Source organism: Lepidochelys kempii, chromosome 14 (assembly GCF_965140285.1).
Source record: "Lepidochelys kempii isolate rLepKem1 chromosome 14, rLepKem1.hap1, whole genome shotgun sequence".
In the NCBI taxonomy this organism is placed as follows: Eukaryota; Metazoa; Chordata; order Testudines; family Cheloniidae; genus Lepidochelys; species Lepidochelys kempii.
In genome coordinates this window covers 38,774,515-38,791,496 of record NC_136393.1, presented here as the reverse complement: position 1 = coordinate 38,791,496, position 16,982 = coordinate 38,774,515, and the positions used below count along the sequence as shown (strand labels likewise).

Below are 16,982 nucleotides of genomic sequence, written 5' to 3'. Positions count from 1 at the left end.
TACTAATCAAGGTTGCCAGACTTGTAGGTGTGTTGGGCACCTGCATTTCTCAGTGACCTGTCTGGGAGCCAGGGCTGCCCAGCAATCCTGAAAAACACACCCAGACTAAAACAGAGACGTTAAGACTAAGATTTTCAAACTGCTGAAGGGATTTGGATGCCCAATTTCTCTTCATTTCTAGGGGAGTTAGGCATCTAACTTCTTTAAGCACTTGTGAAAATTCCACAAAGCACCTAAATACCTTTAAAAACCTGTCCCTCTGGATACTAGGATTAGATGCTTTTGAAAGTGTGACCCATCTCCTCTCTGTGCTTCAGTTTCGCCAGATGGGGCTGAGGTCTACGGTTGGGCCAGATGAGAGCGAAGTTTGGCACTTTGAAAGCAGCTTTATAGAAGCTAGATGTCCAAATCCCATTGAAATTCAGTCGGATTTAGGTGCCTAATTCCAGCCTAATTATTATTATTAATTTTAGGTCCCCCCATTTGAAAATGTTGGCCACAAATCAATCTTTCTAAAGCTGTTCATTTGGGAAAAGCAGAGGTTGCAATTTTCATTGAGGAGCAGGACGCTTAATGCTAAACAATTCTTTTGAACAGCCACGGATCGGTTTCGCCAGGAGACTCATAGGTTCCCAGCTGTTCCAAGGCCGGAAGGGACCCCTGGGATATAGTCTGTTCTGGGCATAGCACAGGCCAGAGACCCTCACCCACGGACCCCAGCGTGGCGGTGATGGCTGAGCGTGTGTTGGAGGCATTGGACTGGCCCTAGGAACTCCCAGCTCAGTTCCTGGCTTTGCCCCAGACGCCCTGTGTGGCACTGAGCGCATCGCGTAGGTTGATGTTTTCAAACTAAATGTGATGGGAATTGTGTGTCCAAATCACCTGGTCAGGATTGGAAAATATCAACCTTAAACTCTGGCTCCAGCTGAGGATCTGGCCCACAATCAGTCGTCGCTCCATTGGAGTCGCTGGGCAGATCCCCAGGTGGTGTGACCCGGCCGTAGCTCCACTGGACTCATCTCCTCCCTGCGTGTGCTCAGACACGACAGTGCTCAGAGGCATTTACCTACCTAGATAGACAGTGGGGCAAAACCTGTCCCCACTGAGATCAAAGGCCAACCTCCCATTGGCCCTGTCTCACCAGGATTGGGGCCTATGTGCGTTCCCTGCTGGTGACTCAATACAAAGGCAAATCTCAGCGGGTGCCTGGGGCGCTGCGATCCCATCCACAGTCCAAGCGCCCCAACCAGCCCTTGCTGCTCAGGAGTTTTGGCTGACAAATGGGAAGCATTTGGAAGCGAACCGGTAAAGAGAAAAGATGGAGAATACAGCAGATCTCCATGAAATTCTGGCTGCTTCATGCGGTCGCCAGAGGGCAGCAAAGGATAAGGAATGAGAGGGAAGCAGCATTATAGGGACTGGACGGGAGGGGATGACTCACTGGTCTCTTCTGGCCTTGGAAACTATGGGACCATCTCATCTTCCCTCATGTGTAACACAGGCCCTAGCACTGGTCGCATTCTGGGCTGTATTAACAGGAGGGTCGTACGTAAGACGCGGGAGGTAACTGTCCTGCTCTACTCGGCCCTGGCGAGGCCGCAGCTGGAGTACTGTGTCCGGTTCTTGGCACCACACTGAAGGAAAGATGTGGACACATTGGAGAGAGTCCAGAGGAGAGCAGCAAAAATGACCAAAGAGTTAGAAAACCTGACCTGTGAGGAAAGGTTAAAATACTGGGCATGTTTCGCCTTGAGACCAGAAGACTGAGGGGGACCCGACAACAGGCTTCCAATAAGCGAAGGGCTGTTCTGAAGAGGACGGTGATCCATTTTTCTCCATTGCCACTGAAGGGAGGAGAAGCAGCAATGGGCTTAATCTGCAGCAAGGGAGATTCAGGTTAGATATTAGGAAAAACTCTCTTTCAGGGTAATCGAGCTCTGGAACAGGCTTCCAAGGGAGGTTGTGGAATCCCCGTCATTGGAGGTTTTTAAAACCAGGTTGGACAAACACCTGTCAGGGATGGTCTAGGTTTACTCTCGCTGACTCAAAGATTAAAGGATTTATTCCAAGAGGAGGTGTGAAATATACATTTGATAAGTGAAGTTTCTTGCTCAAAACTATTTCTGCTGCAGTAACTGACCAAGATGTTACCCATCATGTATCTACCCCAGGTATTATACCGCACCCAGCACTGTCATGTCTGACTCCCAAGTATTTTTCGAGTTATCCTCATAGCACAACTGGAAGTGGGAATATCATCATCATCCTCATCCCTATTTTTCAAAGGGGAAACTGAGGCACAAAGCAATGAAGAGACTTACCCAAGATCACGCTATGATTCAGTGACAGAGCTGAGAATCGAACTCAGCACCCATGTTCCCCAATCCAGGGCATCACTGGGATGCTCTCTGCAGGCCAGTCTTAGATATCGCACCCCATCAATATTTCGAGGACCACACTGTATTAAGTTTATGTATCATTGAGGGCCAGGAATTGTACATAACTCCATAGGAAAGGGCTATACCAGCTCCTCCAGGAACCAAAAATACCAGGGGAGGGGTGAGTAAAGCAAAGCAACTCACCATCTATGTCTACGCTGCACCCTACGCCCGGACTCTGACTCGTGTCTGAGCCCAAGGCCCCCTTCTGCGTGCACGCAGGTCAGTCTGACTCAGTGCAGGAAGCACTCAGGGTCCCAGGATGCTGCTCGGGGGATGGGTCAGAGCCCAACTCCCACTGAGACTCGGGTCCAAGCCCTGTCACTGTGCAGTGTGGACGTGGGTCAAGCCGCAGACCCGAGTCAGAAGGTCTGCACAGTGCAGTATGGACATGTTAGCACAGCTAACCCAGACCCAGCATTGTAAACCCAGGCTTCCAATGCAGCGTGGACACTCAAGCACAGGCTTGGAAACACCGAGTCCACAAGCCTCGGTTTACAATGCAGTGTAGACACCCCACCGCAGACTGATCTGCTCCACAGAAGTTCCACGCCCTCATGGGGGTTCGCACACATTGGGTCAAGCTGGCTTTTCCAGAAACGAGGAAACAAAGAAAGGACTTTTGCTCTGAAAGGATGAGCTTGAACTGACTCGGACCCATCGACGGACAGGACCTTCTGGGCTGGCGGAAGCGTTGGAAAGACTCTGACCTGCTGGGGCCCCATAAGACTGATGGGTGACTCCTGCTATGTTCAGTGTGTTTACATCGGTTTCTCTGTGATGCTTTTACCACAGTAGAAGCCAGAAGTCCTGAATCCCAGTCCCACCTACTCAACCCACTAGGCCACATTTGCCTCCAGGAACCAAAACAGAACCCGGGAACGCCATGGGCCAGTCCCCTGCTCTAGTCGCTAGCATGCCAAGCCCAGCCAGAGCCAAGGAGAGGACCTAGGAGCCAGGACCAGATGGGAACAGATGGGGCATTACAGGCTGGAGGGTTCATACATTAATGGGTGTGCTACAGTACGTGAGGCTGTTTATGGTCACATACGTGTGAGTACAGATGGTCGTATGCTTTTATTTTGTTATTCTGTGTGTGGATTTTCTAGCTATCTATCTATCTATCTATCTATCTATCTATCTATCTATCTATCTATCTATCTATCTATCTATCGGCTCAGAAATACAGACTGGGTCTGCTTCAAAGTCCACTGGAGTCAGCTGGAAGTTGGGATATCCAAAGGCGCCGAAGGGAGCTAGGCAATCAGCTGCTACCAACGGAGTTTATCTAAAGGCCACTGGAAAGACTCACTCCGGCTGGAGTTTTCAATGGGAGCTGGTTCCCCAGCTGTCTCTGAAAAAGCCTTTCCTCTGACTTCAGTGGGTTTGGAACAGGATAGTAGGTTGGGATTTTCAATTTGCAAAAGCCTCGTAATATGGGCTGAAATACTGTGCCCGTTGGAGTCGAAGACAAAACCGCCTTTGATTTCAATGGACCACGGTGTCACTGCTGGTATTGAAGTTCCACTATTCACAGCGGGAAGTGAGAATTAAGATCTCTGAATTCCGTCTGGCCTTTGGGGAAATCTCCGTCCCAGGGCAGCATTCCTTCCGGCCTTAAGGCAATTAATCCATTGCCTGGTATCTTAATCCTTCCCTGGAGTCGCTGCGCAATGTGGCTGTAAATTGAATTTGCTGAGTTGCCTTCTCAGACACGGAAAGGCTGAAATAGGGACACCACCCAGCACAGAGTCATATGCTGAAAGCTGTTCAAAGGAGGTCAGTGCTGGCTAACATGAAGTGGGAAAACTGTTTGCTTCTTCCGTATGTTCCTGCAATTTCTTGATAAAAATAGCACTTTCTTTCCAGGGAATTAACCAGCTGAGGTCTTTCATCGTTTGCTTGAGTCCCAGGATGTCCTGAGAAGGGCCCGGTGCTGCCCAGGATGGACACAGCGTGAGCATTAACCATCAAGATGGACGGTCAGGTTTTGAAGCATTTCTTCCTGTGGTAGAGAATTCAGCAGCTGGTGAATGGGGAGGGATTCACAACACGCAGCACGGGGCAAGCTTCCTCCATCTGCTGCCTGATTCCACCTTTCAGCCCTCACCACAGAATTGCACTTGCCAACACAGCACTGTTCAGCTGGAAAATGACTGACCAGCTCTAGTCTGGACCTAGGCAAAGAGGAAATGAAGAATTAAGCCAATCACTGTGCTCATGTTTGGGTTCAGGATTGTCCAGCGAAGAGAAAACTGCCATTACGACAAAGTGAGGTTGTGTTTGGACAAGCAAAGATCCTGTTGGTCTGGCTGGCTGTCCAGCAGCTGAACTCCGTGCAGATGGGACTAGGTTGACACTGGATGGCTCATGCAGGGTGAGGTCAGTGCAGCCACCTCTGGGGTGGGGGCCGGAGGCTGTTTACAGAGGGACCCCTCAGTCATTTGTAAAAAGCGAAGAGATGTGCGACATTGATGCAGATGATCCCGAGGACTCCCCCACAATGCAGAGAGGAGGCGGCGGCTGTGAGCAGCGTGGGGGTTACTCAACAGTGGGTCAGAGTGGGGTGGAGCCGGGGGGGCAGCCATCGCTCCTCTTCAGCCAGCGAGAGGCAGATGCATCCGAACTGGTGGCAGAGATGGGATCCCAGCTGGGGGTTTGCTCCGGGCTGGGCACAGGCCGCCCAGGTGGGTCTGCACCCAGTGTCCCCTGCTGGCCCTCGGGTTCCCAGTTGGACGCCCAGGGTAGTCTGGGGAGTGGGTGCGGGGATCCTGGAGGGGGCTCAGAGCCCGAAGATGGCAGGGCCAACGCTGCAGCCCAGCAGGGCGTTGGCGGCTTCCAGGCACTCACTCAGCTGGGCCCCTGAAATGAGAGGGGGGCACTGGAGAGACACCAGCCCGGGGAACGAGGGGAGGGCCTGGGGGCAAAGGGAACAGAGCTCACAGCACGTGGGGGACTGGCGTGGGGGTTGGGAAGCTGGGAAGTAAAGGTGCTGGGGGGCGGGTCATGGAAACTCCAGAAGGGTGCTGGGATTGGGATGGGGAGAGGCTGGGGACGGGGGCTCTCGAGGGCTGGGCTGTGGGGCCCTGGGGGGCAGGAATCTCAGGAATGGGGACCCATGGGGCACAGGCTCTCAGGGCCCTGAAGGGGGCTGGGCTATAGGACATGGGGGGCAGGCTCATGGCTCTGGGCCGTGAGGATGGAGGTTCTTGGGGCCCAGTCTCAGGGGCCCCATGGGGCAGGGACTCTCAGGGTCGAGACCTTGGACACTGTCCCTGCCCCCCACCCCCCAGGCACCCTCTCACCTGCTCAGTCCTGCACCTAGACCACAGTCTTGGCCTCCAGCAGCTCGACTCGTCACGCTACCCCATGGCCCAGTCGTGCAGCCAGATCATGGCCAGCACTGTGGCCCAGATGCTGGGGGTCACGTCCTGTGGGGGGCAGGATAGAGACAGCCTGAGTCAGCGCCCAGCCTGGCCCCCTCCCCTGACCTCCAGCCCTCACCCAGCCCTCCCCCTTCCCTAGGGACCCCCTACTCCATCCCCCCACCCCGACTCGGAGGGTTCCTATAGCCCCCGCTCCAGCACCATGGACCCTCTACCCAGATGCCCAGTGCCATGTCCAGGGAGTAGAGAGATGGCCTGAGACAGGGCCCAACTTGGGCGCCTCCATCTGGCCCTGGGCCCCCTCGATCCAATGCTCCGACCCCGTTAGGGGGTTCCCAGCCCCCCAAATCTGGGCCCGTCTCGCCCACTGGGCTCCAGGTTCAGGGGTCCTTTAATCCAGTCACCCTCAGACTCCCCCCCCGAATGGATCGCCACCAATCTCATCTGGGAGCAGAGAACAGGCCCAATCAATGGCACCTGCCCCAGATCTCTCCCCTCTCCTCTGCACCCCCGCTCACCTCACTGAGTATCCTCCCCCGGCGTCAGTCTCGCTCACCCCCAGCACAGCAGCCAGCCAGGGGTCCAGGTTCCACGAGATGTCGGCATTTTGCAGAGACACCAGCCTCAGCAAGGGAGACTCCTCCGGTGCCCGCTCTGGGGAGAGACACAGGGAGATGGGGCTGGCACAGGGTTGTGGGTACAGAACAGCGACATGGCCTGTCCAGGCTGGGGGACAGACAACAGCCTTAACGGTCACTCTCTGTGTGGCCTTAACTCTGTCCCTCCATGGGTGTCCTTAACCTGCTCTTCTGCACCCTTAACCCCACCACAGTCATCCTTAACTCTGCCCCTTCTTGCACCCATGGGATGACAATTAACTTTCAATCAGAGATGGGCACCCAACTCCCTGTGACTGTTCCTGCCCAGGCATTAATTCCACAACCCCACGGTGTTTCTCAAACACGGTCTGTCCCTGGGACTATCCCCCACTACAACCTGCGATACAGACCTACGTCCGCAGAGAGACACAAGAGTCTAAAGGGGTAGCGGGGGATGGGATGTTACAGAGTCTATATGATAGTATAGCCATGCATGGGCCAGGGTTACGGGGCAGAGTTAAAGTTATCTGGGCTACAGTCACTTTGTATTTCCAGACTCTCCAAATGCAGGTTTTAAGATAACTTTAAAATTTCTGCCTTTCGTGGGTTTCTTCGTTTATAAACCAGAAGGTGCCAAGAAAGACTTTTGCCCCTGAACTCACCTGTACAAACCTCCAAGCTCAGACCCAGCTTCACAAGGTTTTTTTGCCTGGGAATTTCCCTCTGGGTTTATTTCAGAGAAAACTGCTCAGAGACATTCCTGTTATGAAAAACTACTGATCCCCGCCCCACACACACACCCTGAGCTCACTGACACAAACTCACACCCCAAATTCCACCTTCACAGAGTTTTTTGCTTGGGGGTTTCCTTATTTTTTTAGTCATTTTCTTTCGAGATAATTTGCTTTATGACACTAAAAAAACCAGCCAAGAATTCCCCCTTCCTCAGCGACACAAAGGTTTTTCACCCAGGAATTTCCTTCGTTTTCTATGTCATTTTTAAAGACTGGCACAGCTCCGTGACCTTCAGGGCACATGGGTCTCTAACCCGATGAAGCGTCACCCTGGCGTTGGCCCACCCCCGGAGTCCTGACTCCCAGCCCCCTTCACCGTTCTGGGGTGCCGTCTCCGGTGGGGCCCCCTGATTGCAGGACGGTCTGCCCTTGTGTTGGGCCCCCCGGCTGAGCTTTGGGAGGCCACGGAGCCAGGACAGGCGCTTGCGAGGGAGGAGATGGCCGGCGCTGGACTTTGGGAGCTGCAGGCATGCGGGGCAGAGGTACTCACGTGCCGCAGCCAAGTCACGGGACAAGCGCCCGAAGACGCTGCGCTGGTTCGGTTCGTCCAGGCGCACTCCGCTCGCCAGCCGCTTGCAGATGGGGTCTCTCGAGACGCAGTCTATCATCTCCGTATAGTCCATGATGAAATCGAAATTTAGCGAGTAGATGGACAGACACAGAGACAGACGGACACGCAAACAGACCCAGAGAAGCAAAGGGAGGGAAGAGAATTCCGCCCCCCCTCAGACACTTAGAGCCAACGCACGGCTGGGACCCCTCCTCCATACCCCCCAGCCCCTTTCCCCGAGCTGGGACCCCCCCACACCCAGCCCCATCTTCCTCTCCCCGCAGCTCCATCACAGCCAGGATCTCCAGCTCTTGCCCCTTCCCCCCTGGCTGTGACCCCCAGATCCAGTCCCCACAGCCCCATTCTTCTCCCCTCAGCCAGGACCCCTCCTCCAGCCCCAGGGGATGCAGGGGTGGGTGCTGCACTCCATGGATGAGGGCAGGATGCTGGGGGGCGAGAGGCCCCTACTAGCCAGGTCTGCTCATGACAGCAATGTGCCCGCCCCTCCTGTCCCTGCATCTGCCCGGGTTGGTCTGTCTGTCTGACTGGGTCTGTTTCTCTCTCTGCGTCTCTCCGTCCTGTCCCCGTCTGGGTCTGTCGGCTGATTCTCGGTCTCTGTCCCTGTCTGACTCTGGGTCTCCGCATGCCTGTCTACTTCTGTCCGTCTGTCTGGCACAGACCCCTCTCTTCCGGCTGGGGTGGGGGGCGGTGCTACTCCCCGTCTCACCATGCTAGTGCCCCTGCTCTCCCCATGCCCCGGAGGTATGGGGATTGGGGTCGCCGTCACCCTGGAGCAGGGAGGGGGCAGCACAGCCCCCGGGAGTCAGGGGGGCAGGGAGAGGGGCAAAGGGACATTACCCCATAAACATGATGCCCCCCCGCATGCCCCTTCTGGGTCCCCCCCTCTTACACTGGGATCCCCCTGTGCTGGGATCGCTCCCTGGCACCAGGTTCCCCCCACCTCCCCATACCGCCCCCAGTGCCAGGTTCCCCCTCCTACCTGAGTTCCCCCCACATGCTGGGTCCCCCCTGGTGCCAGGAGCCCCAGCCCCTTTGGGGGTTACCTGCCAGCGGGACATCCCACCTCACCAGCTGCCCCCGCTCCATGTCCACCCCCACGTAGGTTGTGAGGGAGCAGACGACCCCCGAGCTCAGGCTGGCCTCCAGAGCCCGGCGCCCGTCCCCCTCCGACCCCGCGCCCACGGCCCCCTCCAGCTCCAGCAGCAGCGACTTGGCGGCCAGCCGGTGAACGGGCAGCCTGTGCCAGGGAGAGAGATTCACGGGGTCAGCCCTGGACGCCTGGGTTCCAGCCGCTACGGAGAGGGGAGCAGGGTCTAGCGGGATGGGGGTGGGTGGGTGCCAGGACTCCTGGGTTCTATCCTGGCCCCGGGAAGGGAGTGCGGTCTAGTGGTCACAGAAGGGGGGGCTGGTCCCATCCTGTCTCTGTTCTGCTGGGGTGAGGACATGGGGGAAGGGGGGCAGGACCCAGCTGCCTGGGGTGGGGGATGGGAGCCAGGGGAGCATTGCTGTCACCTGTCTCCATCCTGTGGCTGCAGGGAGAACTGCAGCGTCTCCTTGTAGGTCTGGTCCTGGATGCGGTACTGAAGGGTGATGCCCCCCATGGGAATGTCTGGGAGCTGTGGGGAAAGAAAGGTGGTCAGAGGTGGAATGCAAGGGGGGAGAAGATGCCCTGGGACCCCTCAGACCCAGCTTACAGAACAAAGGGGGCAAATACACCCAATGAACACCAGTTGGGAGGCTGGCTTAGTAAGCCCAATGGCCGTCATTAGGGTCCAGAGATAACAATCCCGATTGAGCTCAATGGGGCTGGGGTAGCACAGAGACTTCCAGCCCAGTGGCTATCATTAGAGGTCAGAGTTATCGATCCCCACTGAGGTCTCGTCTACACTACATACTTTGATAGAACTACATCGCTCAGGGGCATGAAAAATCCACACCCATGAGTGGCGTAGTTACACTGACCTTAGCCCCCCGTGCAGACGGTGCTACGTCGGCAGGAGAGCCTCTCCCGTCGGCTTAGAGTGTCTTCACCAGACATGCTACAACGGTGCAGCTGCACCGATGAAAACTTATAGCGTAGACCTGCCCTGAGATCAATGCAGCCAGGCTGGTACAGAGACCTGCCGCCCAGTGGCCATCATTAGGGGTCAGATTTAATCAATTCCAACACAGATCAATGGGGCTGGGGTAACACAGAGATCCCTGGCCCAATGGCCATCGTTAGGGGGTCAGAGTTAACAATCCCAACTGAAATTAATGAGGCTAGGGTAGCACAGAGACCTGCAGCCCAATGGCCATCGTTAGGGGTCAGGGTGAACTCTCCCCATTCAGAACAATGGGGCTGGGGTAGCACAGGGAGCTCCAGCCAATGGCCATCGTTAGGGGCCAGAGTTGTCGCCCAGGAGGGGACTGTGGGGCTCCTGCCTCAGTCACTGACCCCGAGCCCTGGGGGCACCCCAGTTTGGGGGACCTCGCTCTCCCACCTGGGGCTGCCCGCGGAGCTGGGCGTAGACAAGGCACTGCTGCCCAGCAAAGATCACCTCGGGGTCCCAATGCAGCAGCTCCGCCTGGATCCCAGGGGGCAGATCCCAGCTCAGTGAGATCCCAGTCACCGCCAGCTGCAGGGCCCACTTCAGAGACTGAGGCACCTGGAGGGGGACCGGCACACACAAAGTGGGCCAGGACTCCTGGGTCCTATCCCCAGCTCTGGAGGGGAGTGGGATCTAGTAGGCTAGAGTGGGGGAGCTGGGAGCCAGGATTGCTGGGTTCTCGCCTTGGGCTGCACGTGGTCCTGGCCGGTGATGAACTCGGCGCTGCCCCCCACTGCCCGGGCAATGTCTTTGATCAGAGCCGTGGAGGCCCCATCCCCGATGCCGAAGGAGAAGCACCTGAGGGGTGGGGCAGAGACTGGAGGGGGAGGGGCAGAGCTGGTGGGGCCCATCCAGTGCTGGGTGGGGGTAGGACAGTTGGAGGGGGGCCAGTAGGGCTGGCTGGACTGGGGGGGCTCCCCATGCTGGCGGGGCTGGGGGGCAGGGTGAGGCAAAGGGTTGGGCAGATGCTGGGCACTATGGTGGCGGGGGTCCACATGATGGCAATGCTAATGGGGGCAGGACTGGGGCGGGGGTTAGGCACCCCCAGTTACCTGTGGGTTCCCCAGTGATGCTGCACCTCTGCGATGATGTCCTGGGTGTTCTCTACCTCCCCGTCCGTAAACACGAACAGCTGAGCGGGGGAGAGACGCTGTCAGAGCCAGAGACCCCAACCCCCTTGGAGACACCCCCTCCCTGTTGGGAACGGGAGCAGCCCCATGCAGAGTCTGCCCCACTGACCCTCCCAGAGACCCCCAGCCCCATCCCTCCCCTCCCAGAGATCTCCCCTGAGGGGCTGACAGATGGGGACTGCTGACCTCCCCTATCTCTGTGACCCCCAACCCCGAGGCATGACCCCAACCCATCACCTGTTCACCGGCCCCTGGAGACAAGAACCCACTGACTGCTGTGGGCACTTTTCCAGGAGCTCCCTCCTGACCCCCCACCAGTGACCTCCCTGCCCCTCCCGGCTGCAGGGCACCCCCCAGAGCTGGGCACAGCACAAAGCGCTGCCCCTCCCAGCTCTATACAGAGGTACCCCCACCCCGCGGTTGCTACCTACCACGCCCTGCTCACACCCCCAGAGGCACCAGCCCCCCATCTGGCCCAGAGCCCCAGGCCCACTCCGAGCAACCCCTTGGCCCCGCTCAGGCTTCCCCCCAGGGCCCCCAGCCCCTCTCCGATCCCCTCTCCCAGGATCTCCCCCTTGAACAGCCTCCGAGGGGAGCGGGGCGGGGGGGGGAGGGAGGGCAAGGAGGGGCCTGTAATGGCTTATGGCCCACAGCGACAGCTGGGAGCAAACACCCCATGGGCGGCAGCGGGGCACTGGGAGTGGGGGGGCGCTCAGAGTTACTGTAGAGAATCCTTCCCAGGGGGCTGGCTGGGGGGGGTCTCGCCCCCATCCTCTGGGCAAGGAGACCCCCACGTGTGGGGTGGGGAAGGGATTTCCCCCTGGCTCAGACTGGCAGAGACCCGAGGGGGTTGGTCTCCCTCAGCAGCCTGGGGCACTCACTGGTTTGAACCGGAGCAACTGGGGGGAGTCGCTGTGACCTGACGCCTGTAACTCAGGGTTCGGGGGTGCCGGTGACTCAGCCTGAGGGGTGGGGCTGTCCCCGGGGGGAGCGAGGGGCTGAGCAGTGTCAAGGGGGGCGGGGGGTGGCGGGCGAGGAGCTGGGGCCTGATGAGATGATCACAATGGTCCCTTCTGTCCTGAAAGTCTGTGAGTCTGTCCCCGCAGGCCCGCATCCCTCTCTGAGACCCCCCCCCCCATTACCCCTCGGCCCCACAATCACTCTCCAAGCCTGCCCCAGGATGCCCCTCCGGCTGGCCCCGGCGCCCCGGCACCTGGCATGGGTGCCCGTCCCGGCAGGGGCTGCGGTAAACGACTCGTAGCGGCTCCAAGATCTCGGTGCCCCCCAGGTGAGCCTGGAGCAGCTGGAGGCGCTGCAGGGACTCGGCCTTGGTCTGCTGGGTATTCTCCACGCTCTGCCTGCGGGGGGCGCCGACAGGTCTGGGGCTGGGACAGCCGGAGCCAGGGACACCCTGCCCCCAGCCAGCCGTGTCCCCAACCCACCGACACCCCTGTCCCCTAACCAGCCCTGCCCCCAAACCCACCGACACCCGTGTCCCCTAACCAGCCCTGCCCCCTAACCCACCGAAACCCGTCCCCCAACCAGCCCTGCCCCCTCACCCACCGACACCCCTGTTCCCTAACCAGCCCTGCCCCCTAACCCAGGGACACCCCTGTCCCCCAACCAGCCCTGCCCCCAAACCCACCGACACCCGTGTCCCCTAACCAGCCCTGCCCCCAAACCCACCGACACTCGTGTCCCCTAACCAGCCCTGCCCCCTAACCCACCGAAACCCGTCCCCCAACCAGCCCTGCCCCCTCACCCACCGACACCCCTGTCCCCTAACCAGCCCTGCCCCCTAACCCAGGGACACCCCTGTCCCCTAACCAGCCCTGCCCCCTAACCCAGGGACACCCCTGTCCCCCAACCAGCCCTGCCCCCAAACCCACCGACACCCGTGTCCCCTAACCAGCTCTGCCCCCTAACCCACCGAAACCCGTCCCCCAACCAGCCCTGCCCCCTCACCCACCGACACCCCTGTCCCCTAACCAGCCCTGCCCCCTAACCCAGGGACACCCCTGTCCCCTAACCAGCCCTGCCCCCAACAAACAGACACACCCTGCCCCCTCACCCACCGACACCCCTGTCCCCTAAAAAGCCCTGCCCCCAAACCCACCGACACCCCTGTCCCCTAACCAGCCCTGCCCCCTAACTCACCGACACCCCTGTCCCCCAACCAGCCCTGCCCCCTCATCCACTGACACCCCTGTCCCCTAACCAGCCCTGCCCGCAACAAACAGACATGCCCTGACCCCCAACCCACAGACACACCCTGCCCCCTAACCAGCCCTGCCCCCTCACCCACCGAAACCCCTGTCCCCTAACCAGCCCTGCCCCCAAACCCACCGACACCCCTGTCCCCTAACCAGCCCTGCCCCCTAACCCACCGACACCCCTGTCCCCCAACCAGCTTTGCCCCCAACAAACAGACATGCCCTGACCCCCAACCACCGACACCCCTTGCCCCCTAACCAGCCCTGACCCCTAACCCACCGACACCCCTGTCCCCTAACCAGCCCTGCCCCCTAACCAAGAGACACTTTCTGTCCGCTAACCAGCCTTGCCCCCTAACCCAGACAGCCCCCTCCCTGCCCTTCGGACTCACGGGTAGAACGACTCGAACTCAGACCCAAAGCCACAGATGTTGAAATAACAGCCCAGGGGCAAACTCTTCAACAGCAGGACCAGGGTCTCCTGGGGACAGACAGACGGATGGAGAGTCAGCCCCACGGGCCCAGCCAGCCTGGGCTGCTCCCCCGACACGGCCCCACGGGCCCATCTAGCGCAGCCTCCCGCCTGGCCATCCCTTGGTGCTGTTGATGCGCTGGCGGGACAGGTCTCTGCGTCCATGGGGCAGGCCGTGCTGCCGGAGCGGCCCAGCAGGAGGACGAACTCCCCGGCTGGCTCTGGGCCGGCACCGCCTCGGGCACTCTGGGCAGCAGGGTCATCATCACGGCCGGGTCGCCCATCAGGGAGCCTGCGGGGAGATGGGGGCAAGCCTGCAAATGGGGTGGGCATGGGGTCGAGCCCTGGTGAGCTGCCCCCTCAGAGCCCCATGACTGCCCCCAGAGACCCACCCCCACTGCTCGATCCCCCACCCCCTCAATCACCCAAAGAGTCTGGCCCAGGCTCCCCCTTTCGGGACCCACCCCGCGCCCTACACCACATCTCTCACCCCCTGGGACCTTCCCCCCACCCACAGCCCCGTTCCTTGGAACCCACCCCTCAGCCCAGAACCCTCCCCCTGCCCCACCCCCAGCACCCTCCTCCCAGCAGGGATGGCTGGGACCCAGGTGTCCGGGTGAGCCCTTACCTGGGCAGTGGTTAGGTTCCCGGCTGTATAGCTCAGGGGGGTGAGGGGTCAGTTGGAGAGCACGTGGTCGATGCCGTGGGGCGACTGCAGCATGGCACTCAGGCTCAGGGTGTAGGGCAGCTCCCCCTGGAGGACCCATGGGACCTCCTGGGTGATGTTCTCCCCATCCCACCCTGCAGAGAGAGACACAGGGGTAAGGGCCGGGGGCTGGGAGAGTGGGGGGAGGATGGGGGGTATGAGTTATTGGGGGGGTATTGGGCTGGGATATCAGGGGATTTCGGGATGGCTGGGGTGGGTCATATACCCTGGGGCGGGGACTGCAGACCCTGGAGGGGGGCACTTACCGCAGGGAACACAGTAGTGGCCTATGGGGCATTTTGGGGGCTATGTGGGTCTTTCACTGTGGTACGTAGAAGGGGCTATGGAGGTTTCAGGGGGTACAGGCTGCGGGGTCACTCACCGTGGGGTGTGTAGCTGGGGTTCTGGGGGCTATGTGGTACAGGGAGCTGTGCGGGATCTAGGGCACCTAAAGGTCTGGTCTCAACATGGGGCATGTAAAAGGGGTACAGCATGGCTGGAAGCACACAGCTGGGGTACAGGGGAGTATGAGGGGGAATCTGTGGGTCTCACCATGGGGTGCATAGCGGGGACAGGGGGATCTGTGGGTCTCACCATGGGGCGCGTGGGGGGGGGGTCTGTTGGTGTCACAGTGATGGTGGTAGGGGATCTGTAGGTCTCACTGAAGGGCGCAGAGTGGGGACAGGGGATCTGTGGGTCTCACAGTGGGGCACGTAGCAGAGGCGCAGGGGGATCTGTGGGTCTCACCGTGGGGCGTGTAGCGAGGGTGTAGCACAGTCGGCAGCACGTAGCGGGCGGCCCCGTCATGCTCCAGCGGCAGCTTGCAAGAGTAGCTCAGGGTCAGCATCGCCTCCTCCCCGGGGGCAAATTCCCCAGGGAGCAGCTGAACACGTCGCCCCCGGCCACCTCCTGCTGCAGCAGGAACGAGCTCTGCCCCCGGCCACCGCGTCCCCGTACAGCTCCTGTGCCTGCCGGGAGAGACAGGGTCACCCCGAGATCCCCGTCCCCCAAGATCCCCTGCCCCCCCGACCAGCACATCCCTATACAGCTCATGCACCTGCTGGGAGAGATGGGGTCACCCCGAGATCCCCCCAGCCCGGTCCCCTCCTCTCTCCCCCCCGGGACCCCCTCCCCCAGCACCTGTCTCTTCTCCTGGAGCTGGGCCTGGATCCAGGCCCCCCGCAGCCGGGCCTGGAAGACGTCGACAGCCGGCTCGGCGTCCACGGGGAATTTGAACACGGCCTCCACGGGCCCCAGCTCCTCGTTCCTGCAGAGCAGCTGGCAGCCCACGTCCGCCACAAAGCCTCGGATCAACACCGACACCGAGCTGCGGTGCAGGGGCACTGGGGGGAGGGGGACGTCAGCCACAGGCCCCCCCACGGGCACCAGGGGGAGGAGCCACGTCAGCCATGGGGCCACCCTCCCCCTCACAGCACCGTCCCCCGCAGCCCTGACTCACCCGGCTCCTTGGAGCTGGTCAGGAGGCCGCAACTCATCATCTCGGCTCCGGGGTCGGGGATCTGTGTGAGGGGAAGGTCGGGGGGTGAGATACGGGGTTCCCATGGAAACTGATGGCCACAGGGTGCCCTGACACCCCCCCCCCCACACACACACACTTAGTGATGGCTCTGAGACCCCAGCCCCACCCCTCTGCTCAGCCAGGTCCTGTGGCAGGGAGTCCCACAGGCCCAAGCTCCTGAGATCAGAGTCATGGCTCTGCCCCAACTGCACCAGCCCCCGGCAGGGAGGGGCAGGCAGGCAGGGACTGGGGTGCAGCTGGTAGTTGGGGGATGGAGAGAGAAACATAGGGGGATGTATGGGGATGGATGGACAGATGGAAGGAAGGAGAGGTGCAGGGGTCAGACGGACAGATGGAATGAAGGGGGATGGGGGACTCGTGCGTTAGAACGAGGGGGCTGGGAGCCAGGACTGCTGGGTTTTATCCCCAGCCCCTGGGGGGGGGCCCTGGAACAGTGACAGGGGTTGCAGAGGACTCGGCTCGGTCACTGGGGGGTTGTTAACCCGGCTAGGCCCTTCTCCCCACTGTCGCCCTGCAGAGAAGCAGAGGTTTGTGGAGCAGGCTCCAGCTCCTGGCTGTTCTTGGCAGGGACACGGCCCTGCTATTTACTCAGCTTTCACCCCAGGCTGGAGCAGTCGCCATAGACCCCCCCACCCCAACGGGGGTGAAATGCAGCCCTTGGCCGTGCCCAGGGGCTCCCGGCGTTCTTGCTCCACGCCCCCGAGCCGTTCAGCCTGGGCCTTGGATTTGCTGCCTTACGACGGGGTAAGAGGGCGGCAGCCGGTTGATTTCTCCCGCAGCAGAAATCTGGCTCTGAGGCACGCAGGGAGTCTCTGCGGAGGAGTGGGGAGCTGAGGGTGGGATGGGGGCGAGGAACGCCAGAGCTGCCGTGAGCGAGAGGGGCTCCCAACCCCACTCTCCGAGCCTCGTTTCTGCTGGCCACCACTCCAGCCCCCTGGAGAATTCCCAGCTGGAAGGTGGGACGGGGAGACTGGGATCACCTGGGGGGCCGGGGGTGGGGGGGGAGGGAACGTAGGCAGATTTCTAGACAAACCTCCTGCCCG

At 60.1% G+C, this 16,982-nt stretch overlaps 2 protein-coding genes across 2 annotated transcripts; both read right to left on the bottom strand.

Annotated features, from left to right (window-relative positions):
* Positions 1 to 3,558: 3,558 nt before the first annotated feature.
* Positions 3,559 to 16,150, bottom strand: LOC144929462 (uncharacterized). The gene is made up of 4 exons (XM_078848894.1): positions 15,859 to 16,150; positions 14,322 to 14,494; positions 6,343 to 6,478; positions 3,559 to 5,869 (listed from the first exon to the last, which is right to left on the bottom strand). Exons 1-4 carry the CDS (start codon positions 15,960 to 15,962, stop codon positions 5,863 to 5,865), a joined length of 420 nt encoding a protein of 139 aa, XP_078705020.1. The 5' UTR covers positions 15,963 to 16,150; the 3' UTR covers positions 3,559 to 5,862.
* On the bottom strand, positions 8,764 to 14,026 carry LOC144929353 (von Willebrand factor A domain-containing protein 5A-like). Its single transcript, XM_078848674.1, has 7 exons — positions 13,614 to 14,026; positions 12,222 to 12,366; positions 10,931 to 11,010; positions 10,562 to 10,676; positions 10,272 to 10,436; positions 9,301 to 9,404; positions 8,764 to 9,025 (listed from the first exon to the last, which is right to left on the bottom strand). Exons 1-7 carry the CDS (start codon positions 14,024 to 14,026, stop codon positions 8,764 to 8,766), a joined length of 1,284 nt encoding a protein of 427 aa, XP_078704800.1.
* Positions 16,151 to 16,982: the final 832 nt, after the last annotated feature.